The 27,992-nt window shown below is 35.9% G+C and overlaps 2 protein-coding genes and 1 long non-coding RNA gene across 4 annotated transcripts in view; 2 read left to right on the top strand and 1 right to left on the bottom strand.

The window, feature by feature from the left end:
• Positions 1-27,011, bottom strand: part of LOC131165824 (delta-1-pyrroline-5-carboxylate synthase) — a 46,207-nt gene extending 19,196 nt beyond the window's left edge. For both annotated transcript variants that reach the window (XM_058123926.1, XM_058123925.1), the window contains exons 1-15: positions 26,352-27,011; positions 24,371-24,442; positions 24,144-24,247; positions 23,442-23,544; positions 23,083-23,244; positions 19,941-20,218; positions 18,895-19,048; positions 18,577-18,741; positions 18,358-18,435; positions 18,015-18,104; positions 7,878-7,964; positions 7,705-7,791; positions 7,504-7,600; positions 7,253-7,356; positions 7,040-7,115 (exon numbers count right to left, since the gene is read on the bottom strand). In XM_058123926.1, coding sequence (XP_057979909.1) covers positions 7,040-7,115; positions 7,253-7,356; positions 7,504-7,600; positions 7,705-7,791; positions 7,878-7,964; positions 18,015-18,104; positions 18,358-18,435; positions 18,577-18,741; positions 18,895-19,048; positions 19,941-20,218; positions 23,083-23,244; positions 23,442-23,544; positions 24,144-24,247; positions 24,371-24,442; positions 26,352-26,411 — 1,717 coding nt within the window. In that variant the 5' untranslated portion in view covers positions 26,412-27,011. The remainder of the gene's footprint in view (positions 1-7,039; positions 7,116-7,252; positions 7,357-7,503; positions 7,601-7,704; positions 7,792-7,877; positions 7,965-18,014; positions 18,105-18,357; positions 18,436-18,576; positions 18,742-18,894; positions 19,049-19,940; positions 20,219-23,082; positions 23,245-23,441; positions 23,545-24,143; positions 24,248-24,370; positions 24,443-26,351) is intronic.
• On the top strand, positions 469-2,658 carry LOC131165825 (uncharacterized). Its single transcript, XM_058123927.1, has 4 exons — positions 469-605; positions 695-1,504; positions 1,596-1,714; positions 1,818-2,658. The coding sequence occupies exons 1-4, from the start codon at positions 512-514 to the stop codon at positions 2,319-2,321; spliced, it is 1,527 nt and encodes a 508-aa protein (XP_057979910.1). The 5' UTR covers positions 469-511; the 3' UTR covers positions 2,322-2,658.
• On the top strand, positions 26,708-27,211 carry LOC131165826 (uncharacterized). Its single transcript, XR_009139654.1, has 2 exons — positions 26,708-26,894; positions 27,007-27,211. It is a non-coding gene; the product is annotated as an uncharacterized LOC131165826 (long non-coding RNA).
• The last annotated feature ends 781 nt before the right edge of the window (positions 27,212-27,992 follow it).

Below are 27,992 nucleotides of genomic sequence, written 5' to 3'. Positions count from 1 at the left end.
AAAGATCATACCAATCCAACTTGAAGAAACCAAAACAGAAGGGGCCTATAGACTTGTTTTTACTCCCGATCCAAAGAAAGCGATTCAAGCTAGGAAAGAAGGGAAGATGAAGCAAACATCAATAAATGAAGCGTGCAAAAAAGAACTTAGAAAAAAGGCAATGGGAGATTTTGCTAGGTGGATGTGTGATGCTGGGATACCATTTAATGCTGTACGTTTGAGCAGCTTTGCAGTGGCACTTGAATCGATTGGACAATATGGTCCTGGAATAAAGCCACTTAGCTATCATGAAGTGAGAGTTCCTTACCTAAAGGAGGAAGTCAGTCGGATGAAAGAGTTGTTGAAGGTCCATAAGGAGGAATGGACAAAATATGGCTGCTCAATTATGTCTGATGGTTGGAGAGATTCAGTTGCTAATAAAGACAAAATCAACTTTTTAGTGAACTCTCCAAGGGGATCAGTATTCATCAAGTCTATTGATGCTTCTAATATTGTCAAGAATGCAGATAGAATGTATAGATTACTTGATGAGATGGTCGAAGAAATTGGAGAATCAAATGTGATTCAAGTGGTAACTGACAATGCGTCAAACTATGTTGCAGCAGGTAAGAACTTATTTTTAGAACTACTTTCTATAGTGTATATATTGTTTATTTTAATATTTTAATGGCTTCATTCCTTGATTTTTCAACAGGGAGATTGTTGGAAGCAAAGAGGCCACATTTATATTGGACACCGTGTGCTGCTCATTGCATTGATTTAATTTTGGAGGATATTGGGAAGATGCCTTCAATTCATGCAACTTTGAAAAGGGCAATTTTTTTGAATGGCTATATCTATAATCGTGTTGGCGTTGTCAACTTGATGAGACAATTCACTGGAGGAAAGGAGTTGCTAAGACCTGCAGTTACAAGATTTGCAACTGCCTTCATCACTCTTCGTTCAATCCATCTTCAAAAGAATAACTTGAGGAAGATGTTTACTTCTGAAGATTGGAATACTACTAAATGGGCAAAGGAGGCGGCTGGCAAAAGAGCAGCTACTATTGTTTTGATGCCTACTTTTTGGAGTACCATCGTTTATGCTCTTAAGTTAACAGGTCCACTTGTTCGTGTACTCCGTTTGGTTGATGGGGAAAAGAAGCCTGCAATGGGATATATTTATGAAGCAATGGATAGGGCTAAGGAAGCCATAGCTAAGGCTTTTGGTGAGAGAGAGGATAAATTCAAGGAGGCATTTGAAATTATTGATACGAGGTGGGGATGCCAACTCCATCAACCGTTGCATGCAGCTGCACACTACTTGAATCCAGAATTTTTCTATTCAAACCCCAACATTTTGCAAGATGAAGAAATTATGTTGGGTTTGTACAAATGTGTTGGAAGGTTACTGCCAACTATTGAAATGCAAGATAAAGTTTCAAATGAGTTGGAAAAATACAATGCCGCTAGTGGCGTCTTTGGAATTAGTTTGGCAGTGAGACAAAGGAAGACAAAAGCACCAGGTAAAGTGGCATTTGTACTACCTCTTCATTTTTGAAAATTATTTTTGCTATTTACCTAGTAGGTATTCATTTAAAATTTATTTTATAACAGCGCAATGGTGGATGGCATATGGATCAACAACTCCAAACTTGCAAAAGTTTGCTGTGAAAATTCTTAGCCTCACGTGTAGTGCTACTGGCTGCGAAAGAAATTGGAGCATATTCCAACATGTAAGTCATTAGTATATCATGGATTAATTATTAAAGAACAAGAACTACCAATCTACTGCTTTTTAGAATCATTATTAACCATATTACTGTAAACTTTTTGCAGCTTCATAGCAAAAGGAGAAATAGGCTATCCCAGCAACGCTTGAATGATTTGGTATTTGTGAAATACAATCGAACTCTGAGGCGTCGATACGACAAACGTGACACCATTGATCCCATCCTCCTGAAGGACATTGATGATAGTAATGAGTGGTTGATTGGTAGGATGGATGGTGATTCTGATGAGGATGATGAACTTGTGTTTGAAGATGATAATTTGACTTGGGATTCTGTTGCTAGAGCCGCTGGACTAAATAACCCCCCGCATCACACTAGATCAAGAATAAGTACAAATATGCCATCATCGTCTAAAGGAAGAGGAAGAGCTTCATCTAGTAGTGCAACCACTGCTAGGGGTCGGACCACAATGTTGGAACTTGTAGATGAGGATGAAATCCAAGTGGATAGTGCAGAGGAGACGGAAGAGGAAAAAGATGTTGGAGAAAACAGTTCTAATGATGAAGAGGAAGATGATGATATCTTCACCGACCTAGTTGATGATGAGTGATGAGTGATGATTGAGGAGGATTTTTAGATTTTATATTTTGAAATCTTTTATTGTACTCTTTTCTTTTGATGTTGAACTATGTTGAATTGTTGAGGCTTTTGGGCTTTGTCTTGGCAATTTTATTAAATTTCCAATTTTTTTATTGAATGTTTTGACATTTTAAATTCTAATATGACTAGATATTCATATGTTCATATATAAATTACCCCAAATAGATATTTTACACCATTTTAATAATTGTGCGCCTCACCTTCGTGAGGCGCGCGCCTTCGCCTCGCGCCTTGCGCCTCGGCTTCAAAGACCCTTTGCGCCTCGGCTCGCCTCGCGCCTCTGACTACTATGGCATATGGTGAATAGGATGACAACAATTGATAAGAATCAGTCATATGATCAGAGGCACCCGAGTCAATTATCCATGGTGATTTGTAATGGGATATAGAATTTAAGGCTGATAAAAAAATTAACTCGGTGGGCTAAAGAACTCTAGTAGAAGACTGACCCGACGTTTGAATTGATCGGGAAAATATTTTATATAGCTGGTCCAACTACTCTAGACTGAATACACCACTTGGAGTGGTATTGTTATTTTTCTCGCCTTGGGACTTCTCAGTTGAATTATCAGTAGTAGCTTGATAGCCACGATTTTTTTTATATTGCCTCGGCTTCCAATCTGCAAGCTTTCCATGAATCTCCCAGTAGGTATCTTTTGAATGACCTGGCTTACGATAGTGCTCGCACCATAATTTTCCCTTTTGTGATTTTTACCCAAATCCCGCAGGGCCTTTTGAAATTAGGGTCGAGACTTCAGACCCATTTGATTTCAAATTCAAGGCTAGTACTTCCAACCCAACATGGCCCATCAGTGGTCTCAGCATCACGTGTCTTCTGCTCTCCTTATGCCTCACTTCTGCAAACACCTCTTGGGTCGATGGCAAGGGTCGTCGGCCAAGGATTCTTCCCCACACGTCGTCCAGATCACGATTGAGGCTAACCAAGAACTCAAGGACCCATTCGTTCTTGAGTCGTCTCTTGTAGCGTGTGCTGTCGTCGGAGCATTCCCACTCCTCCTCGATGCTCAAATCAAGCTCCTGCCATGGGTCATCTCCATGAAGAACTTGGTAACGTCTCTCTCGCCTTGCCTCATCTGCTACAGTTGGGTCTTTATCTCAAAGATCTGAGAGTAACTCTCGATGTTGGAATTCATCTCACGAACAGCGTCCCAGACGTCCTTCGTCGTTGGCAAGAACAAGTAGATCTTCCCGATTGACGGCTTCATCGAGTTTACGAGCCAAGCAGTAGCCATGGAGTTTTTGGACCTCCATTTCTATAGGGCTACAACATCGGTAGAGGCTGGTTTCTTCCTTTCGCTGGTAAGATATCCTAACCTCCCTTTTCCTCCAATCACCAATTTGAGGGATTGAGCCCACTCACGGAAATTTTTTCCGTTTAATTTCTCCACTACGAGTGCAAAGGCTGAGTTTTCTAGCCCATTCGAACCCCCAATGGATGTGGCTTCCGAGTTGCCGTCGTGATTTTCAGAGGAAATCGATCCTCTGCTGTTGACGGTGCCGCTAGCCACAATTAGCTAAGGTTTAGAAACCCTAGCTCTGATACCATGAAGACATAATTCAATTTTTGTATTTCTTCAATTGAATATATTGTACATCCCAATCTTACAATATATAATACAATCAAAGATTCAAAATAAGTAAACAATCTTCCTACAGAATAATATACAATCTTCTACATTTACTACTTTCCTAATTTACTCAATATACCCAAGGAAACTCGGGATTTCAACATGCCATGTCTGCAACTTGCTATGTCTGCATATTGTTCAAGTTTTCTAGACAACAACCCATGAATCCACTTGTTCGACTGGGATCAGCTCAGCTGTAGTGGGAAAAAAAAAAATTCCAGCAACATGGTGACAAATTATTGGAAAATGGGATGCCTTTTCTCGTACCTTGGGCACAATTTCAACCCATTTCTCAGGTGTGGAGAAAATGTTAGCAAAATTGCTGTTGATGGAAGATGCCCAATGAGTTTGGTTTCTAGAAATGGGGTCACTTGTATGCAGCCACATCTGAAACCCCACCCAGAGCCTTATAATGTATCTTGGTATGATCATGTTACCTTACATGTTGTAAAAGATGTTAGTCCCTATCCAAATGGTTAACTATATTGATAATGTTTGTTGTGATATCATACCCATGAATAATGGACATATTCTCCTTGGTTCTACTCACTTGGATAATTTGGGCTTAAGAATATGAGAACTCGTATATCTTTCACTAAAATGGTAAAAAGATCATTTTGAAGTCTGCTCTACAAACCAACCAAGAAAGAATCTGAAAGTTGATCACATCAAAGTTACTCAACTTGGCGCTACAAGCAAGGGAATGCATGTGTGTGAAAGACATCAAAAGTCTTCAAAACATTCCTATTGTTGAGTGTGTCATTTCTAAGGTGTTCATTGATCCCAATTCTTGTATCAAATGAGTATTGACTTATGAAAAGTCCAAGGCCATTGCTTCTTGCTTTAGATCCTTCAACATGTCAAAATTCGAGGCCAATTTATTTTTTTGTGGGGGGAGGTTTGGGGTGAGAGATATGATGCAGAACAAGTCAGACCTTGGGTAGACTCTTATTAGAGACTAAGTCAGAAGAATTGGATCAAAAGATTGTTGGCTTCTAACCTAGATCTGGTCAGTTAATTAGTTTATTATGTTGTTTAGTTTAATTAGTAGTAGGAATATCTGTATCTAGAAGTTTGTAGGTAAGATAAGTATCTTTCATGGGTTCATCTCTAATCATGTAATTTATGCTTTCTTATAAATATGATGTGAAAGCCTTATAAAAGTCTTTTTGCCCGATGAATTTGAATTGACAAGTTTAACATGAGTTCCACCCCAACTGTATCTCCTTCTTCCTCCTCTCTTCTTCCTTCTTCTCCTGTCCTCTCTCTCTCTCTCTCTCTCTCTCTCTCCAAATTCTCCCTTGGCTGAACTCCTTGATGCTGTTCTGCATCAGATATGCCAGTGTCTGACTAGTTTGAAAGACCAAACAATCATAAACTTAACATCTCCATCATCAACCAAGTCATGACTAAAAGAATAAAAATCTGTACCGAATAATAGAAAAGGTTAAACAAATCCTGCATGTAGAACATTACCAATTGGAAAAGTAGCCATGCCAATCTAAATCTAAAATACAACTGAAGGAAAATAGCAGTACCCAGTAACATGGCAGAGCAAGGGCACAGTATAACAAAATATCCCAACTAAATTATCATAAAAATAACACATTGGATGCCATGACATGAAAAAATACAGCCTATTTAGTTGTGGAGAATAGTTTTCATTTATCATTTTCAATTCTCCAAAAATTAAAAAAATGCCACCTTATTTTCCAGCCTTGTAACATTAATTTAGTGAAGTTGGAAAACAATAAAAATGTGCTTTTCAAATTTCTTCTAAAATGTGGAAAAAAAAAACTAGAAAACAAGGCTGCATTCTTGTAATCCTTTGGCAAACTGAAAATGGTAAATAAAAACTGTCAACAACTAAACATGCATATAATATCCCGAGTAAAATATCATAATAGCAACACATCAGAAGCAACAAACATCTTTTTCTATGCAAAAGATGCAACATCACATACAAGAGAGTAAATAAGATCCAGCAGTAAAATGTGTAAACCTCCTATATAACCTGTTGTGTAGTAGTCTATCCTTAAAACTGAAAATTTCTTTGTACATCCCACAGCAGGACTATAGATTGTTACTAATTCCCGTATCCCTGTTTTAGTAATTATAATAATTGCACTTCTCTGTCAACATAGAATTAAAAATTTCTCCCAAGACCCAGGATGTACTTTTATGTTTTTTTGGCAATGGTTTTGAAGTTCGTAAAATAAAATGAGCATCTCTCATCAAAAAACAAGGGGGAAAGGAAAAGAACATTAACCCTGTGTTCGGCACATAGAATTCAAGCCTTGGATTTGGATTTGTGTGGATTTGGACAAAACATAATATAAAATTATATTGAATTTCTTCCACTTCCACACAAATCTAAATCCAAGGCCCAAAATCCACACTCTCAAAAAATTACCTAAGAAATTTAATTCACCTGGAATGTGGAATAGGAATGAGTAAATGTAGTAAACTAATTAATGGTGAATTGGTGAAAAACAATTTCCAAGCTTTCTTTCCACTTTCATTTAACAAATAATTGATAATAAATTGGCAAATAAACTAGAGTTGAGCCCATCAGCTCACCCTTTCTGAAGTACTTTTGAAGTGGTGGGAGAAAATGAGCACTAGTCACCCATGGGGAAAAAAAAAAAACACTAAGAAGTTCAATTCAATAATACTTGGATTATGGATTAGGATTACTCTGTTATTACTTGGTGGAATGCGACATGCAATGGAGATGGGCCCTTTTAAGTTTCAAAGAGTAATTCTTTTCTTTTCAACTACTGATTGGGGAGGATCAGCATAGCATCACCTCTAAAATCCAAGTTATTGGATTCAACTCATTATGTTTGTTAATTCCTCAACATAATAAATTTCTTAAATCACTAATTTTATTGTCGTAGAATTGAAGTGCTCAATATTTGGTATTGCATTATCCAGATTGCAGCCTACTAGTGTATTAAATTATGTGCTAATTCATTTACAATTGAAAAACAATAATAGTTGTTCGCATAGAGACCACCTTCAATACGAAGATCTACAATAAGGTCGTTGAGCCCACCAATCTCAACCAAATCCTTGTGTACAAGAAGTGTTTCCTGAAGGAGAAAAGAGACTGTAAAAGGCCATAATCAAATATCAATAACTTAATAGATAGAGAAATTTTTACTTCTCCCAACCATTCAAGAGTATATCTAGACAAAAGAATCGGTCAAAAAAATTTAAGAAATATTACCATTGCATTACAGGCTGCTGGATAATCTATTTTTGCATCCAAAACAATGCGCTTTGCCATATTCATATCAGCAGCCTTATCAACATAAACATGACATATTCCATCTGTGCAGCAAAAATAGCAAGTTTACAATAACATCCAGCATCATGTTCTACTTCTAATAAAAAGACATTACTAGTAAAAATGATGTAATAACTACAGATAGTGATCATATGGATAAGATCCCAAGTAACGTCTATATTACTATTTACCTGCATGACCCAGAACAGGAATTTTTGTTGATTCCTTGATTTGAGAAACAAGTTTATTACTGCCTCTTGGAATAACAAGATCAATGACATCATCAAGCTGAAGCAGAAATATAAATTCTGAGTTTTAAATTTCTGATTAATACCAGTCACCATTTTAAAAGTTCTCATGATCTAAGTATCTAGTATTCTAGATCTCCCGACCTTGAGAAGATCTGGGATTTCATCCCTTGAAGTCACCAATCCAATGAGCCTTCCGCCAACATTGTCTGGGATAGCTGAAATGATGACCTGAAAATATATGGAAACAGGATGCCTTACTAATTTCATGGAGTGGCATTTTAATATTGTGTGTGTGTGATCTTAAAATTCCAAACCTTGTGCAAGATCGCATTAGATCGCCTGGCCTCTTTTCCCCCTTTCAAGAGAAGCCCATTCCCACTTCTGATCGCTAATGAAGCTATCTATTCAAATCATACAAATAGCCAAAAGTTGATCATTATCAATAATTCAGCAATACATGAAACACAAACATTTACCCAGCTCAATCAGACAATATAAAGCAATTCAGTTGAGCTCATAAATAATACAAGTGCCAAAGTTATTTGGGGGTTTTGGTGCTCACATCTTGTTGATGTGGGAGGAGTGAGGAAGGGATTGGAATTATGTAACACTACACAGAAAAATGTTTCACTACCCCAAAGAATCAATTTGAATAGCCATTGCAAAATTGAAACCAAATGGCAGAAGTTTCCAAGAGCATATGCTAGTTTTTTATCTTCAGCTCAAAACTTTTCAGCCAACTTCAAAACAAGAGTTCCAATTGAATTAATGTAGTGATCTTTCATGCACCCAGCAATATTCAGCATCTATCAGTGTATGATACTGCAATGCATAACCTAAAAAATGGCATAATCTTTATCATATATAAATGTAAGGATGCATAAATTATTTTGTGGACAGGAAAAAACCCATCTTTTAAAAATAAGACAAAACTTCTTTAAAAATATTAAATTAAACCAAAATTATATGATAAATTGCAGTAAGTCTATGTTTTACATATGTTAAGGCTTGAAATGCATTGTTGGCCCAGAACCATAACAACTTAAGCTTTCAAGTAAAGTGGCAATCTAACATGGTATCAAAGCCATGGTTGTGTTGCCAGAATTCCTAAGATTTAGCCATGTTGCCCACGTTTATTGTTTATTTGTTGTAAAGATTTTTTATAAAATGAATGACCTTACACAAAGATAGGTCTCTCCCTCTATTTATAAATATCAAATACATTATAATGATCATAATACCCTTACTAACTCTCACTATTCAACATAACATTAACATGCTTAATAATACTAAAATACTAAAATTACCATTAACATTCCACCTCAAGCTGCAGCATAGATGTCATATGTTCCTAGCTTGTTACAAATAAATTTAACACAAGCACCTCTCAAAGCTTTGGTAAACAAATCAGCAAGCTGCATATCAGACTGTGAATAAGTGGTATTAATGAACTTCTGCACAAGTTTCTCCGAAACAAAATGGCAATCAACTTCAGTATGTTTAATATGCTCATGAAAGACTGGGTTGGAGGCAATATGGAGAGAAGTTTGATTATCGCATATCAACCCAATTCTTTCAACATGTTTTTCAACCAAACACGCTCACATGTAGTGTGAGCCATGGTCCTATGCTCTAACTCAGCACTCAACCTGGCCACTACATTTTAATTACTCTTCTAGGAAACCAAATTACCACCAACAATGATACAATACTTGGTTGTGGATCTTCTATCTGAAGGTGATCCAACCCAATCGCCTTAGTATATCCCTAAATATAAGTGTGACCCTAATCTCAATATAAGAGACCTCTCCTAGGTGCACTTTTGAGATATCTCAAGATGCAAATTATTGCGTCCCAATGATTTGACCTCGAAGAATCCAAGAATTGACTCACAACACTAGTAGTAAAAGATATGTCTAGCCAAGTGACTGTGAGATAATTCAACTTCCCAACAAGTCACCAACATTGTCCAGGATTAGGCAACAAATAACCCATATCCAGCACTAACTTGCTGTTAGGATCCATGGGTGTATCAACCGGTTTGGATCCCAACAACCCAATCTCATCCACAAATCAAGAACATACTTCCTCTATGACAAAAAAGTTCCCATATGAGATCTAGATACTTCTAAACACAAGAAGAGGCCTCGAATCTTTGGTTTGAAACTTAGTCCGTAGAAAATGATAGAGGCTCTTAATACCTTGATCATCATCGCTTGTAATTACAATATCTTCGACATAAACAATAAGAAGAATCCTAATAGATGAAGGATGACAATAAAACACAGATTTGTTTTCATTTTAACTTTTTTGATCTTTTATTTTTAGAATCAAATGAATACATATCAATACAATATCTCTATGCTTCTATTATCATTATCATGGTTTACATAATTAAATGCCTTTTTTACCAAATTTTTGTTTTCATTCTAATTTTATTTATCTTTAATTTTAGAAACAAATGAATACATATGTACGCTATATTTGTATACTTCTATAGTCATTATCATCATTATTATTAATATTATTACTATTTTTTTTTGTTGTTGTTATATCTTTAAAAGCCTCCAAATCCAATCTATGCATTCTCATTGAAAATTATTGTTCTTTCATTCACTCCCTAAAATTCCACCTTCTCAAACACTTGCAGCCCTAACCAATATTAATTAGAAAAATTCAAAATACAAGTGTCTCTGTGATAAATTATAAAAAAAAAAATTGTTTAGCCTTTGTTTTTTGAAATGAATTATTTACTCAATTATGAATATTTGTTAGTTATAAAAGAGGGAAAATGTTCTTTGTGGATAAATGGTTCTGTAATATATAAGCTCTTTGTTACTTAAAAGTTCAAGACGTGAGCTCATCCACAGCATGAGATACTGCTAGTTTTATATAATATTGGTTGCATTTGAGTGTTTTTTTTTTTGGAATGATCTGTCTGTCTCACTTTTAAATGACATGATATTTTTATACACAAAATAATTTGCACTATTCATACTGATACTAAAAGCTTAAGCTGTTAGGTTGTGGGCCAACCAGGTATATCAAGCCTTAAACACTCCCCCACACATGTATCCCGATTCACGTGGAGAGATAAACACACGGAAAACAACATCCATTACAAGGAATAAGATAATCCTTAACAAATGTAAATGATTATTTTAGTCTTTTAGTATTATTAAGTGTCTTAGTGTTATGTTAATTAGTGAGAGTTAGTAAGGGTATTATGGACATTCAAATGTATTTGATATGTATTATAAATAGAGGGAGAGACCTATTTTTGTGTTATGTCATTCGTTTAATAAAAATGTCAACATGATATCAGAGCAAGCTCCAACATAAACCCTACCACCAAACTGAACTCAGCTGCTGCTGGAAAACACCCTCCTCTTGCTGCCTTTTTCAGAACCACTACAAAACCAACCAGAAACAAAACCCTCTGAACTATAACCCTACAAAATCTCATAGCTGGAAACCTACCCTTGTGCTGCCACATGCTGGCCAACTGCCGGCAGTCCCAGACTCCCAACCCCACATGCTGGCGCATGAGAGTATTTCAGGCCACCTTTTTTTGCCAACCTTTTTGGACCATGCACTCATGATAATCTGTTATTTGTTGTTAGGTGTTAGTAAAGGCTATTAGTGCATTGCTTGGAGCAGTGGCAGTGTTTCATAAGTTGATTTGTGAGGCTGTGGAAGTGTTATATATCAGTTTTGTTGCTGATTCACCTCATATGTGGTTGTTTCGGTGGGGTATGTGGTTTTCCCAGTTAGTTATGATTGTCCCTCTTGTTTGATGGTGGCCTGGTTTGTGGGTGTTGGTATGGAGTCTATGAATCCCAAAAACATGTTTCCTTCATCGCTGACACAAGTAACAATTGAAAAGATGGATGGTAAGAATTATGTTTAGTGGTCTAAGGCCATTAGGGTTTATTTAGTAGGATTACGAAAATATGACCACTTGCTCCAATTTGGTCCTTCAAAAGAGAGGGCAAAAGAAATGTGGGTTCAGGAAGATGCCTTTATTGTTTCCCTCTTGTGGAACTCGATGGAGCCCTAGATTGCATGGATGTGCATGCATCTAGATACATGCAAGGAGATTCGGGATTATGCCAAGCTTCTGTACTCTAGTAACATCACATGTATGTATATGTATGATTTATCCCAAGAATACTTTTAGTTACATCAGGGAAATAGGAACATTAGAGTATTTTGCAGAGATGAAACGTAATCATGAGGAGCTTAACATTGTGAAACCTATAATGGCCAATGTTTGTGAGATGCAGAAGCAGCGGGAGCAAAAGACAGTTCTTTGGGTTCTAGTGGGTTAGAAACCTGAGTTTGAGGCAGTTTGGTCGTAGATACTTGGTAATGCAGAGTTTCCATCATTTGCCCGTTGTTTTTTCTCGTGTCATTCGTTCTTCCTTCAGCACAAGTTCTCTTGCTCTTGCATCTAGCTCTAAGAGGACAATGTTTGCCACGCATGGTGATTTTAGTTTCAACTAAGTAGCTACAGAAGTTATCATGGTGGTTCAAGCAATCGTGGTGGTAGAGATGGACGAGGTAAAGACACTCCTCCCAAGTGCGCTTGTTATGGACAAGGTAATCATACTATTGAGCAGTGTTTGGATCTCCATAGTAAACCTTCACGAGTTGCCAATGTAGCCACCATCGACTCCACACCTTTGGGCCAAGTGAGGGGCAACATGCTCTTCCAAGTTCCAATTGTACTAAGTGTCACAACAAGCTTCTCTTCCTATTGCATCTCTTGCCTAAGTAGCCAACCCCACAACATGCCTGTCATTTAGTACTTCTCGTCTTAGTCCTTGGTTATAGACTCTCTGCCACTGATCATATAATAGGTATACCTAATTTCTTATCCACTCTCAAGCATCCTGAAAACTTACCTTGTGTTACTATTGCTGATGGATCCACCACTGCTGTAAAGGGAATTGGAATTGTAAATCCCACTTCTTCTATTTCTCTTCCTTCGATTTTGTATATTCTCAAGTTTCTTTTCAATCTTGAGTCAGTTAGCAAGCTTACCGAATCCGTCAATTGTTTAGTAACATTCTTCCTTGATTCTGTGGTCATTCAAGATTTAAAGATGAGGAAGACAATTGGCGGAGGGCATGAAGTTGGTGGAGTTTATCACTTTGACCTGCTCTCGTTCTACTGCCTGCATTGTTATTGTCGCACGTGTCCAAATTCATTGTCGCATTGGTCATTCTTTGTTAAAAAAGTTGAAACGTCTAGTTCCTATTTTGAATTCTGTCTCTAGTCTTGATAGTGAGTCTTGTCAGTTACGAAAGCATCATTGTGTCCCTTTTGCTTCCCGAGTCAAAAAATGGGCTGCAAGCCCTTTCATGTTAGTCCATTATGATGTTTGGGGTCCTAGTAGAGTTGTGTCCAAGTTAGGTTTTCTATACTTCGTAACATTTGTGGATGATTATTCAAGGATGACTTGGCAATATTTAATAAAAGATCATTCTGAACTATTTCATATATTTTGTGCTTTTTGTTTTGAAATAAAGACTCAATTTGGTTTGTTGGTTCAAATACTTCAAAGTGATAATGCTCAAGAGTATTTTTTCACTATTTATATTACTCAATTTGGTATTGTTCATCAATTATCACATGCCCACACTCCTCAACAAAATGGAGCTGCAGCGAGGAAAAATAGACATATCCTTGAAATCACATGCACCTTACCTTAAAAAAAATATATATTTGAAGAGCTTTGGAGTGATGTTATACTTATAGCTTGCTATCGTATCAACAAGATGTTGTCCTATGTTCTTAGCGGTAAAATTCCCTACCCTGTCCTCTTACTTGATTCACCTCTATTCTTTCTACCTCCTCTTATATTCGGGTGTGTGTCCTTTGTTCATCAACTAACTCCCGAGGTGGATAAGTTGGATCATTATGCTATGAAATCTGTCTTTATGGGTTACTCATATTCCAAAACGGGGTATCATTGTTATAGTCCTACTCTGCATCACTTCCTTGTTTCTGCAAATATTACCTTCTTTGAGTCTATTCCTCACTACACTTTGTCCCTGAGAACTTCTGATCTCAATGAGTTTCTTCCTCTACCTAATCTTTCAAACTGTTTGTTGTCCTTACCCAATCATCCACCTGTGTCTCCATAGTTTGAGTCCTTCTCATTGCCTTGATCGTCCTAATTTGTAGGTGTATTCCTAACGATGGCTCCAAGGAAGAGAGTCCCCTCTAGCTTCTACTACCACGCCTTTGGTATGACTTCTTATCAGCCTCTTATTATTATTTTGTTAATACTCTATCATCTACTACCCTTCCTAAATCTGTTTCGAAAGCCTTAGCCCACTTCGAGTGAAGGAATGGCATGGATGAAGAGATGAAAGCTTTATAGGACAATGATACTTGGGAATTGGTATCCCTTCCTCCTGACAAATCTGTGGTTGATTATTGTTGGGTATACATTGTGAAAGTCAACCTTGATGGTTCTATGGCTCGTTTGAAGGCACGTCTTGTTGTTAATGGGTATACTCAAGTGTATGGTTTTGATTATTCTAACACTTTTTCCCTGGTTTCCAAACTTACATTAGCATGTCTGTTCATTTTCTTGGCCACCAATTGTCAAAGGCCTCTGCATCAGTTATATGTGAAGAACATCTTCTTACATGGTGACCTTAAGGAGGTCTATATGAAGCAAACACTTGGGTTTGTTGCTCAGGCAGAGTCAAGCTTAGTGCGTCAACTCAAGAAGACATTATATGGTTTGAAAAAGCCTCCTAGAGCATGGTTTGGTCAATTCAGCGTTGTTCAAGAAGGCATTATATGGTTTAAAACAATCTTCTAAAGCATGGTTTGGTCGATACAGTTTTGTAGTACTTGAGCCTTTGATGGTGTGCAGTACATCAAAATTATAATAAATACATTTTTCCACTTCCAACTGAAAAAATCTTAACAAATTAAAATAACATTAAGGGAAATGTGTGGACCAACATTCAAAAAAATTGTAGAAACAAAGCAGAATATGCGATGGGTCCACATTAAACAATTTATTTTTTAATTCAAGCTAATCAAAAATTAGAATTAAGGTTTTGGAGGCCAAAGAAATCTTATTTTAGATAGGTTAAGACATAACCTATACAAAGAAATATTATTCATTAGGATATATAAGTAAATATATCGCCAATGTTAGATAAATAAGGTATATCACCCAAAAAAAATAAAAAAGTGGCCATCCCTAGCATGTCCTAAAACTATCATAAAGTGACTAATATCATTCAAATGAACAATAATTTTATCTTAGGACAGAAAATATTGGATATAAAATCATATACCCAAACTACCCTCAAGATAACAAAGATCAAATTTACTTGAATTAGAAGAAACTATCTAACTAACCACTATGCAAGTAAAAGAATAACAGCTACAAAGATTTTAGTAGAATCATAATGGACATAATGCTAAACTATGAATCATGGAAATTGTGTATCAATGTTCATGTATTAGCTTATACTGCCTTAATATGTAAACTACATCATTTTAGTATTCTATAACTTAAAGTGTGACTCACAAACACACGGTCCTATTTCTAAAGATAGTTAACATTATTCCCAATGGTATGCCTTCACATCCTTTTTAAACAATAATGCCCTTGAATTTAAATTACGTATGCCAATCAAACAACAGCATATTAGGCCTATACATGTATTACTTACATATTAAATGCATACATAATTTCTCAAAAATAGCTCAACATTAACTTTGTTTAACTTCTTTCATATCAATATGACTATCCCATATGACATATTCTTACCAGATGAATTAATTCTTTTAAATTTTAATTTTAAGAACAACATGATATATTAGTATATATATTATAAATGTTGAATTGAAATAGGCACACTTGCAATAAAGTATTATCAAATTTTTAAAATTTATTTAGACAAACATTAAATAAACTATATTACAATTCATAAAATATGAATTAAATGAAACATAAATCATGGATCAACTAAGTTTGGGGACTTGCTTAAGAAAAAGTAAAGAGGAATCCCATGTAAATACCATGGAATAAGCTTTGATCCTATTAATGGGGATTCCGTAAATTTTCCAATTTAGATAACACGCGTTTAATATTTCTAACATTTTAATCAAAAAATAATTTTTAGCATCATTTGTTAGAGGCATCATTTTTTTTCCTTGAATTAGAAAGGAGTAACATATACAATGAAGGAGAACAAGAAGCCATCACTTGTGAAAACAAGGAAAACAAAAATAAAATCAATTTAATAAAGCCGCCCAATTTCAGTGGACATCTTGAAAACAGCATTCCTTAAATCATCCTGCACAATAAGCCCAAAGAGAAGCCAAATACCTCAACCTATCCCAAAGAAGCCCCATTGATAATCTCTTTCAAGCAAATATTCTACAATTTCTTTCCAGCCATACTCCCCAACACAGCACAAAGAGCACACCTCCACGACCTCTTTTCCTCCTCATCTTTCCAAAAACCAGTAAAAAATATAGTCAAGAGCTCCTTCACCGATTTTGGACTGACCCACAAAAAAAAAAAAAACAGCCCTATGCACAGAGCTCCCATGTATGCGAGGTATCAGAAAGGAGCGGACCACAAACATGCAGCCTTACCTTGCATTTTTCACAAGGGGCTGTTTCCATGCCTCAAACCTGTGACCTCCAGGTCACAAGGTGACAACTCTACCATTGCACGTAGGCTCCCCTTCTTTGGACAGACCCACACTTCACCCAAATTTCCAAAAAGAGTATTCCACTAGTCCCAAGCAAAAGAACAATGCAGAAAAAAATGAGACACATCCTCAAAAGTCACAACTATTCCCATAAGTGAGACACATATCGAGAGAACGATTTAGAAAGCCAACAAACCTGCAGCATATTGTTGGAGTTAACTCTATTAAGCATCACTAGCCATACAAATGCCTTCTATCTTAGAAGGAAATTCAGTCTCCCATACACTCCAATAAAGAGGAAAAGCCACATCAATAATAAGGTAAGAAACGAAAGATTTACACTAACAAACACCCCAATGAATCCATAGATCAAACTCCACCATCACTCCTAGACTGAAGCTATGGAAACCCTTCAGTACAATGTGCAAAGAAGTTATCAATTACCACAAATCATGTGTCATTGGTATTTCTGTAAGGCAACGCTGACATTCTTTGTACATTTCTTTGACATACATCTGACACTTAAAAGAATTTATTCTACTTTATACACTGTTATATGATTTTATTCTACTTTACATTAAAAGAATTTTTTTTTTTTAAAAAAAATATGAAGCTTTGAGTTTTTCAAGGTAACTATAATAAACTTACTAATAGTTTCAATAAAGAATTAGCATGATGATATTTTTTACAAAATATTAGGATAAAAAATGCATTGCACTAACTATAACTGACATTTGTGCAAATCTTCTCCAGCAATCCTTAGATAATCATCCACTACTTTTATAAAGCATGTTTTAGATAGATAATTTTGCAATGTAAAACAATTTTTTATTTCACTTATGCAATCCTAATTAAAAAAGACACTACAAATTTGGTTTATTCAAGAAAAACCACAATGAACTGATTGGCATTTTCAATGCAAGTTTTAAAATATAAAAAAGAAAGAAGATGCATATGTACTTATTAGATTTTTTATATAGTGCTATATAAATTTTAATATTTTAATGTTTTTTTGTAATAAATTTAAATATAAAGTGTGATTTATTGCATTCTATAATTTTTAGGATCTGTTGTCTAATCTGTGTTTTGTCATCAGTGTCATATATCCTTATCCATATTTTATGGTTGTAAATGATACATAAAATTCCCTAAAAATAACTTTAAGCATTCATGCTTTATCTTAAAAAATTATTTATGACAAATTATTATCAATTTGTTTTGAAAAACATCTGAACTACATTAAAAAGTAACTAAATATATTACTCAAAATTATTCACTTGCAATCACATCTAACACAGGTGACATATTTTACTAGTTCAATTAAATGTCCTGGTGGCTGTAAAACATTAGAAAACATACAAAAAAGGACGCTCAAGTACTTAAGATGCATGGATGCTCCAGGCTCCAAATACATTGACATGCAAAAAATCATTCAAGAGGGATGAAAATAACTATTTTCAGTAATACAATTTTTCTAACCATTATGTGCAAGAAAGCCCACTCTTTTTCACTTAAAACTTCATATAAGAATCAGAAGTCCATCAAACCCAAGCTTACATAAAGAAAATCACAAGATCAACTGCAGAAGTAGCTTTGAAAAATCCCTAAAGGAAGATTAGGTCAGAAAAACCCAATAAAGGGTTATGGTACATAAATGGGACACAAAAAAAATAAGCCAACTGTAGAAATGAAAATACAAAAACTCATCCACTTCGACCTTCCTATCCAATTAAAATAGTCCAAAGAGTTTACCTGAACTAGTGCATCTGGTCGAGACTCAAAGATAATCAAGAGAACACCTAAAGGAGATGAAGTCTTCTCCAGGATGAGCCCATCTGCCAGCTGGATTAACAAGTGATCATCAGACAAACATCTTATCTCAGTGGTCAATACAGGACAAGCGTACATCATCAAAATTCAGATGATAGTAAAGTTCATGCAAAAAACTAATAATTTTTTAAAGGGTCAAGCAATAACTTCAGTTACAAATGATTTATAACTTTATCTCCATTTTTATGCATGTGTGTGTACACTGTATACCCTTAGCATATCAGAATACCAAGAGCCCAATAAAACCACTTTAAGAACCCCTTACCTCTGTTTTCTTCAATATATGACCAATTGGTTCTTTCATGTTCGCAAGCACACGAATAGAGTTCGCAAGACCTAAAATCTGTAACAAAAAATAAATAATATCTAGAGATAATAATTCATTCCAAGAAAGGTTAAGAAGTTAAATAAATCTATACAAAAATCAAGAAGTCGGTAGCACGGGATAAAATGATGCAATGAATTCAATTAAGCAATGCCTTGCCTTCCCAGGCTTTAGAGCCAACCGAGATATCAATGATTGTTCATATCCAGCTTGTTTTGCGTCAGCAACATCGGCTTCATTTTCCATTTTGATAAATTCTTCATTAGCTTCCAGCGCATCAGCTATATCCAGCAAAATTTTTCTCCTATCTTGGGATGACATGGCCTGCAGTGCAAAGCATTGCCCAATTATTTGTGAGTTGTGACAGTGAACCTGCTTTTAGAAAGTTACTGAAGCAAAGTCGGTGGCAAAAAAATTGCCAATAATTCACTGGTGTAGACAAATTTATCTTTGGAAAACTGAAGCATGTGATGCTACCTGAAGCCGTCTGGAACTATCCCTTGCGGCAACTGCCATCTCACGTGCACTAACTTCTTTAAGTGGAGCATCCCATAAATGTGAATCTCGATGAAATAGGGTACCAACGCGCTCTCCTTTAAGTACTTTTATGATATCGCCAGTAGCATAGCCACTGCAAAAGAGAGGAGAATTCAGGCATGGTTACAAAGGCAACAAGCTGAAATCAACCTTAAATCATGTTGTTAGCATAAAAATTGGAATCACATATGTAACACTAATCAACTGTCATTTCATTATTGGATTTTTGTTCAAGAAGAAGAAGAAAAGAAATAAAGAGGTGGAGACACACTTAATCCATTATATATTAGGCCTATCCATGTGCATAAGCCTCATCCTCCACTCCATTTTCCAAGCCCTTGATGCTGCTCAAACAACCCCACCCCCCCCCCCCCCACCCGGGGGGGGAAAACCAGGAGGGAACTTGATAATATATTTTTCTACAATATCCTAACTTGCCTCTGATTATATGCATTAGTGATTGAGCTCAAAAGATGACTCAAACCCAAATAAGATAACAGTTGGCTACTGCTCAGTTGCAGTTATGTGTTCTGGTCCAAATGAAGTGGCAATCAACCCATATGCGATTGGTACAATCACCTTCCAATAACAAAGCCAACCCTCTTTTTACTTGGTAATTCCATATTATTTTCTCCAAAAAGGCAGAAAATAGCTGGCCCCTATAATTTACACAACTTGAACCCCAAATCTCTCTCTAATAATGGGTAGAGGGGTATCCAGGCCTGCAGCAGTAAGAAAGTCAGCCCAAGAAGAAAATCTAAGCCATAGAAGGTCACCACTTGACTCAGAATCACAGGTCACCTTTTCCAATACAAGCTATCTTTTTTTGCCCTCCAAATGTATTAAGGTGGCAACAGGCAACAGATGGGCCAGAGCCAAGAAAACAACTCAAATGAAATACAACCAGTTTAAGGTTCACTCACAGCAACTGATGAATAAAAAGTAATATAGAAATTCCAAGGCCCAAAAGCAAAGTATAAGCATACCTGGTGATAACAACAGGGATGCCAGCCTGGGCTGCATAAACAGCAGCTTTCACTTTGGCAGTCATACCTCCCCTTCCCACCCTAGATTTGTCTCCAAAAGTAATTTCTCCTTCATGCCTTTCCTTAATGTATGTATGAATTAGCTTTGAATGAGGATCGCTAGGCGGGCCACTATAGAGGCCCTCAACATCACTCAACAGAACAAGGAGGTCAGCTTTTAACTCTAGAGCCAATAAAGCTGCCAAGCTATCATTATCCCAAAATATACCAGAAGAATCCTGTAAAAACACACATAATTAGAAAAGTAAAATTGGTGAATTCCACAATGATACAGAAATAGTTCAGAAAAAAAGAGAAACTAATATAGGTAGTAATAACAGTGTAGAAAATATACTATGAAATTCAGTGACAAAGCAAAAGCATAAACAGATCCTAGGGTCAAGAAACTAAATCAAAGGATGGATTTTACAAGGAACCACCAAATCCTTCCAACAACTAGAATCAAAAATAGGGAGGGAAAAAGTTCTGTCCAAGTGTCCTGAGTGTGACCATGTTATAGAAAGGATGGGTAGCAAATGCATGCATTCTACCCACTGTATACTACCAAAAGCATGTCAAGATAATGTTCCATACCTGGATAAATTTATGCACACACACATTTATTTATTTCAAACCATTCACAATATATCAATCGAAATGGATGAGTGGAAGATCCAATTGAAGGGCAAGATGGATTGTTCTTGGGGTTGAGACCTTCACTAGACTGAGCCAACCAAGAACAATCAAATGTCTATTTCTATTATCATTTTGAAATATAATTATGTTATAATAATAAATTCCTGGTTAAAATGCCAAAGAGAAAAATTCTAGTTTCTATATCATTTAACAGTTTAACATCATTTAAAATCATACGCAAGATATCAATGCATCAAAGAACTGACTGGCTGCCTGCAAAATCTTTTTCCTACAACTACACAAAAGGGGAATTATTTTCCAGTTGTTTCCATGAATCATATCAACTCTATAATTGACTCCTGCTTTTCCAACCAGTGCTCTCAATATACTTCAATTGCAACAAAGGTAATAAGGATATAGCTACAAGTCTACAACTTATACACAAGGACTTAAATTTTGAAGTTGATGGAAATTTCAATAGGGTCATCTTAGGGAAATTTTGACGGAAATTTTGATTTTGATTTTGATTTCGCAAGATGGAAATTTATGGTAAATGGTGGAAATTTACAATGAAACTTTGGGAAACATTAAAGTAGATGATAATACATAATTTGGAAGCAATATAAATTTAGCAAATGCATACATTACAATTTTTTAGTGTGTAGAGGATATAAATTGCATATCACGAAGCAAGCAAGAATAAAGAACATTTATAATAATAATAATAAGGCCACAGTTAAATAGTGGGGTAAGTGTTGTAATTAGGAGCTGCAAGGGACAAAATAGTAAAACAATGGTGAGAGGGCATTTTAATTACATAGTCATAGTAGCAGCAGCAGCAGTAGTAGTAAGGGGATATGCTTAGTTTAGGGCTTCAAAACAAGTGTGAACTGATGAGCAAGATCTTAAATTTCAACTTTGACTCAAATTTTGAAACTCCAAAAGTACAGAAATTTATATGGGAATTTCAATTTCAATTTGAAAAAATAATGAAAATCAATAGTAAAGCATGGAATTCTTTTATGAAACATCAAAAATGATTAATAGACATAATAATGTAAGTTTCGGACTAAAAGATTACAAGTTAAATACATCTAGGTTGTGTATGAGGTGGACAAGTTGTAATATAACATGTGTATCAAACAAATATATTTGTAAGATAATGTGCATAAAATATTGAGTTAATACAAATGAAATTCATAAATCATTTAAATATTATTGATTATGCAAATAACGATAATTTACACATGAATTATTAAATAAAATTTTATTGCAAGTTTATTTTTTTATATAATTTCAAAAGCCCTCATAATAATCTTTTGTTTCAATTAAAAAAATAAAATAAATTAAGAGAGAAACTTCACTTCACTCTTAAATCTCTCATTTGAATTCCAAGGAAATTTCATTCTATAGTTAAAATTTCTACTAAGTTTTGCTAAATTTTGAGATTTCAATAAATTTCAGATGATTCATTGAGATTTCAATGGAAATTATGTAAGGCGAAAATTGACTGCCATTTCAATTTTGAGGGAGACGAAAACCAGAAATTTCGACAATTTTGTGGAAATTTAAGAGCATGATGAGCATGCTTAGTTTAGGGCTTCAAAATTCATTTTTCTTTTCCTTTTTTTTTTTTCCATCAAAATTTGAGCTACAATGTCAAATCCATCGAAATTTTGAAACTTCAATCAAAATTTACCAAAAGATAGAAATTTCAGTCCCAAAATTCACTTGAACATCAAACTGTCAATCAAAATTTTGCAAAAATAAATTTGACAATTGACAGTATTTTTGATTTGATACCCACCAAAACTCAAAATTTTGACAGAAATTTTAATGTTTCGACCGAAATTTAACTCCTCCCTTGTACTTAAAGTCTAAAAATATTAACAATTCAATAACTCAAACAAATAACTGGCTCAATTGTATCTAACCATGGCTGAAGTCCAAGTAAATCTGTTTTCATCATTTTGATAATTTGTTAAATCTAGCTTATTTCAGCATAGCAAGGATTTTTTTTTTTTTTTGGTTATACACTAATTTTAAAAATAAAAAAAAAATGTGGGTTTTTTTTTTAGAGGGGAGACAAGGAGAGTGTTTGCATTGTCCTCAAGAATCTATAACAGTTTTTCCATTGAATTATGCTACAACAAGAAGCCATAAGTTTAGGGATTGTAGTGCTCCCAACAAAATCTTAATAGGAGTTCTCGCATTGCTCTCATCTGGACATAGGACGATTAGAACAGTGGGGCTCCACTTAAAACATTTTCTGGAACTTATTTTCCTTAACACAGGCTAAGTCTTGACAGAAGTTTTTTCTATAGCCTCAATCAGCATCTAGGAGGCTTGTGGCTACTAATACACAATCACCAATATCTTTGCTGTAACTCATGATAAAGCACAGTGCATTCATTACTCACATACAACAAAGTTAAAATGAAGTTAACAACCAAGAAGAGTGGCATGCCTCATATGGGGCTTTCCTGGTACTGACGGCATCATTTTCATTAAATATAGGAATAACTTTCAGAGCTAGCAGTGATTTCACTGTTTCAGAAAGTTGCATCCTGAAATTTGAATCCCTAAAATCCTTATCAGTCACAAGAAGCTGAGATGACGTCACGTCCAGCTGTGTCAAAAAAAAAAATTCAGCATTAAGTTGCAAAATCCCTAAAACAAAAAAGACAAAAAAGACACTCATTTTGGAAATAGCAACCACATGCTCTAGATAGAAAGGAGGTAAACCTGAAATAGTCAAAAGATAATATGCAAATCAGGTCCAAACAAAGTTGGAGAATATACAAAAAAAATTATTATGATTCTCGCCTGGCTAAACAATGTATCATAGAGAGCCATGAGTCCATTCTGTCCAACAGCCGCACATGCCTTTCCATCAATTTCAACTTGTGGTTTTTGAAGATCAGCAAAGCTGCATGACATGAACAACCAAATGAGACATGCAAATCTACTTAGTTATGTCATTATGAAAGGAATCATGATGTGAGAATGCTTAAATGGCAGTAATTTTACAAATACATTTCTCTTAGCTTATATTTTCCCCAATGAGATGCTTGAATTCAACAGAAAAACAAAAACAGCAACCTCTGTACAGCATTGACCCTCCATAATATAACTAAGCAGATACACTTCAAGGTTGCTGAGTGACAAAATATCTAAAATTTGATTCTTCTGTGAACAGAGGCTGCAGTTCCAACAGCCTATGCCCAGATAAACAGCATACAGACAGCACCTTCAAAGAGATGGTGAGAAGGTATTTGAAACCAAAATCTGGACACCCAACAGAAATTCTAATGAATCTACATCAGAAGGATTGACTGATCCATATATCTACCTATCTACATGCACAGTGTGCATGCAGAGTTAGATATGTATGTATGCATATATGTATGTATGCATGCAACAATATATGCATTACAGATATTCCCTCGTGTGAGCATGTTGTGTCCAAACTAGACAAAATGTCTTCATGGTAACTGAAACCAGGATGTAGGAAGAATTCTATACAACCTGCTATTGATTAATCGCCTATACCGAAGCCTTTGGCGACCAACACCCACAGCACCAGATGTCACCAAGATAACTTCATATCCATCAGAGTTCATTTCTTTGAGCTGCATCATGCATGTCATTTGAATATAACATTGTAAGCTCCAACATATCCAAATTTCAATCAGTGAACCTAATGTCATAAGCTGTTAATACATACAAAAGTATAGGTGACATGCTGAGTTTACCTGCTCACAAAGGGCACCAAGTCTTCCAAGTGCTAGTCTTCCATCAGGTTGACTAACAACAGCAGTCCCAACCTTTTAATATCAAAGCGAAACATCAGTCAACAAGTCAAAATATGAGCTTTCCAAACTAATGGAGCACATCATGGGTTCAAAATCAGTCACTATATGTGTATGCGCACGCACATATTAAAAGATTAGGTTTTCCAGTTTTCTTGAATAAATTCATTTCCTAGAAGACATGGAAACAAGATCAAAGATCTTGATCTAATGTTCAGGCCAGAAATAACAAGATGGCTATTATAGCTGTTGACATTTCTTGGGTTAACATACTCCGGATCTGTCATGAACTAATCATATTTCAAGCAAAACAAAACTCTCTTTTTCAACCCTCCAAAGTCCAAAACCACAGTCAATTACCGTCATAAGTTCAAATCTCCTAAAATAAACAAATTTCACTCAAATACAGGAAATGAAAACTTCAGGGCCATTTGATGAAATTAAGTTTTAAGTGATAATCGTGAGACCAATTTTTGAATATGTGAACCAATCCCTGAACAACTGCGAACCAAATCTAATATGATTAAGAGAGCCAGAGGGGCATTTACTAAGCATTTTACCAAGGGAGTTGTGTCTTAACAATTCGGAGGCACTAAGAAAAAATTAACAGGTACAGTCAAAGACCTTCATCAATAAATTGGTTTCAAATAAAGATTAAGCTGATTAAGTGCAAACAAATTCCTCCTTAGGATTGAGCTTTACGGCCCAAGGCTGGAGTTGGATACGGAAGAAGTAGGAAAACAAAAGGAAGGATGGGAAGTTATATTTTCAGTCTTTATCACTAGGTTGACTGACAATATGGAGTCAACCTCTTTGCTCCTAATAGCTTTTTTGTTACTTAGAAATGGATGTCATCCCAATCCCCTATCTTACCATCACCTGATAGATCAGTAGATTGAATCATGACCACAACACCACTATTTTATAGAATTAGCACCCAGACATACCCTCTTTGATTATAGGCAATGGGGTATTGACTTGAGAATCCACAATACCAGGTTTTCCTTTTTCTTATCTTCTCCTCCTCCCACTTCATCCACCCCAACGTCATAGTGCCCTCTCCAATATGTAAGATTAGATTTACAGGGCAAGAAACTAGACTCCATAGGGCAATTAAGGTATGCCAACTAGAACTCATTTCAATAAATTAGCCTGCAAATTCTAGAAAAAACCATTATGGCGGCTTAATAATGACAATACTCAAAAAGAATTTATCCTTTTCCAGGTTTATCACTTCTCCAGCACTTTCGCTCTGTTTGGAACTCACAAAGTACGAGGGAAATGATGAAAATTGATTAAACACTGATTCCCCACTTAGAAGCTTTGTAATTTTCTCTTTCCTTTAGTCTCAAACTTTCTGAGATCTACGCTGAGGCATAGCTTCCTTGTACGTATAATTTTAGGCTACATAATGCAGCAATTTCTTTCATCCATAAAAGCACTTCAATGCGCCATTTCGTCCTTAGAAAATACGACACAAGAAACTAAAAGAAAATAAGTATTTCCTTCATTAAAGCATTATCATCTGTTAAATACGAGACACAAAAAACTAAACGAAAACAAATGTCTCCCATCTTATATCACTGTCCTTTCCTTGCTCTCCAGCTTCAACAAGCCAAAAAAAAACACGAGCTCCTGTCAGTAAAATACAAGTTCAAACAAGGAAACTCATGGAGTATGTTTGACGACCAATTAACAGAGTAAGCACTTCAATAATAAACACCGGGCGATCGGACGAAAGCGAGCATACTATTTCCAAAATTCATCATTTTTTCAGCAACAAAAGAAAAAAATTACTAAAAATAATCGCATTATAAACTAGGGTTAGTGGACGACAAGAGCAGAACCGCCCACAGCCTATGATCACATTCAGACTCAATCAGCGGATAGTCACTCAATCACCGGATAATGCATTTAACCTTACCTTGACGATCACACGCTTCACGTCTTTGACGAAAGCTCGCGAAGAATCCAAGGCGTCCATGGCGGCGTCAACCGGCAGGCCGAGTCGGACTCGTTCCAGCACCGGGTCGAGAGACGAGGCGACTCAGAGCAACAGCAGCAAGTGTTATAGGGCAGGAGGCAGAGACGACTCGAGATATAGACGAAGCGACGACCCGACCCCAGCATATCCCGTCCATGGTTCTCAAATCTCCGCCTCCCCCGCCCCCCAGTCCTAGTATGCCACGTCACCACTCCAAGGGCATTTCCGTCACTTTATAAGCTACAGTTTCGGCGTGGTGATCTAATATATAAAGAGCCGTGTCAATCAGGGACTTTCCGCAGATAGAGAGAGAAGATGCGAAGAGGAAGAAAGCGCGTCACATTGTCGCACGCCGATTGAGGAGCTTCGGTGGATCGAGCAGACTGATTTGAGATTTCTGTGCCGTTTGCGAGTTAAGGTTTGGATTTGTGGAAAGGGGTTTAGTCCCTGGCGGAGTTGGGCCTGAATTTGTGGTAGCGAGAGGTGAGCGATTCTGCTCCGCCACAGCCTTCGCTGGATCCGATGAATCGTTATCTGTTGTTATGTTTGAAAAGTGATCCTGAGATTTTTTTATTTTTTTTAATTTTTTGTGCAGAAGGCGGATGTAGATTCAGTGAGGGACAGATGAAAGCTTCTTCGTTTTCTGGCCAAACAAAATTACCATATTTGGTCATATTTCCGTTTATGGATGGAGATCTCCTAAGGAGGCAATTTTAGTGTTTTTTTCAGTTTAGAGAGGAAAATCTTTATCATCCCAAAGATAAATAAATAAATATAATTTTAAAGAGTTTAATTATAAATTTATGAAATGCATTTTCTTTCATGAATCAATTTTGACTGTTAAGACTGATATTAAATTTTAAAGGATTTAAAGGTTGGATGTCAAAATTAAAATATGTAATATTAAAATAAAATTCAACCAAAATTTTAAAAATGATTGAATAAAACTATATATTAGTTTATGTTGAATTAGAAAAAATTATTGAATTAGATAATCTTTATTTAGTTTTGTAAGGGAAGCAAATATAAGAGATGAATTTCTATGCAGTAGTCAATTGCGAGGGCGTCGAGAAGCCACAAGTCAAATATGTATAATTGAGTCTTTGGCATTTTGCTGGCATTATCTTTTGAAATTTTTGAATTTAAAGTGGAATTAAAGCTTGCTAGATGAATGATTGAGTTCATGAAACCAGAAGAGGGGCCAGCCACGCGCCTGCACTCGCCACAAGCGACAAGTTTTATGTGTATTGTCAAATAAATAGTCATGACTAGGTAGGATGAATGGATGAATCTATATGGACCTCCAAAGAAGCCTATTCTTTCTCCTCATAATGGACGCCCACGAGAGAATATCTTTCCCCCTTCACTCTCTCCACTTAGTTCACATCATCAGTTATATGCATAATGCATACCCAACCCAACGCGCTCACTCTCACTCTCGCTCTCACTCCCTCTCTCTCTCGGTGTTCTTTCTCTCTCTATATCCATTAGCAACCACACGATCCTTTTCTAATATATATAGGGAGAGTCGTGACATATCACAGCATAATACCCCTAACTAACCCTTCCTCCTATCCCTAC

The sequence above is a fragment of the Malania oleifera genome, chromosome 10 (assembly GCF_029873635.1).
Source record: "Malania oleifera isolate guangnan ecotype guangnan chromosome 10, ASM2987363v1, whole genome shotgun sequence".
NCBI lineage: Eukaryota > Viridiplantae > Streptophyta > Magnoliopsida > Santalales > Ximeniaceae > Malania > Malania oleifera.
This window is presented reverse-complemented; position numbering and strand designations above follow the sequence as displayed.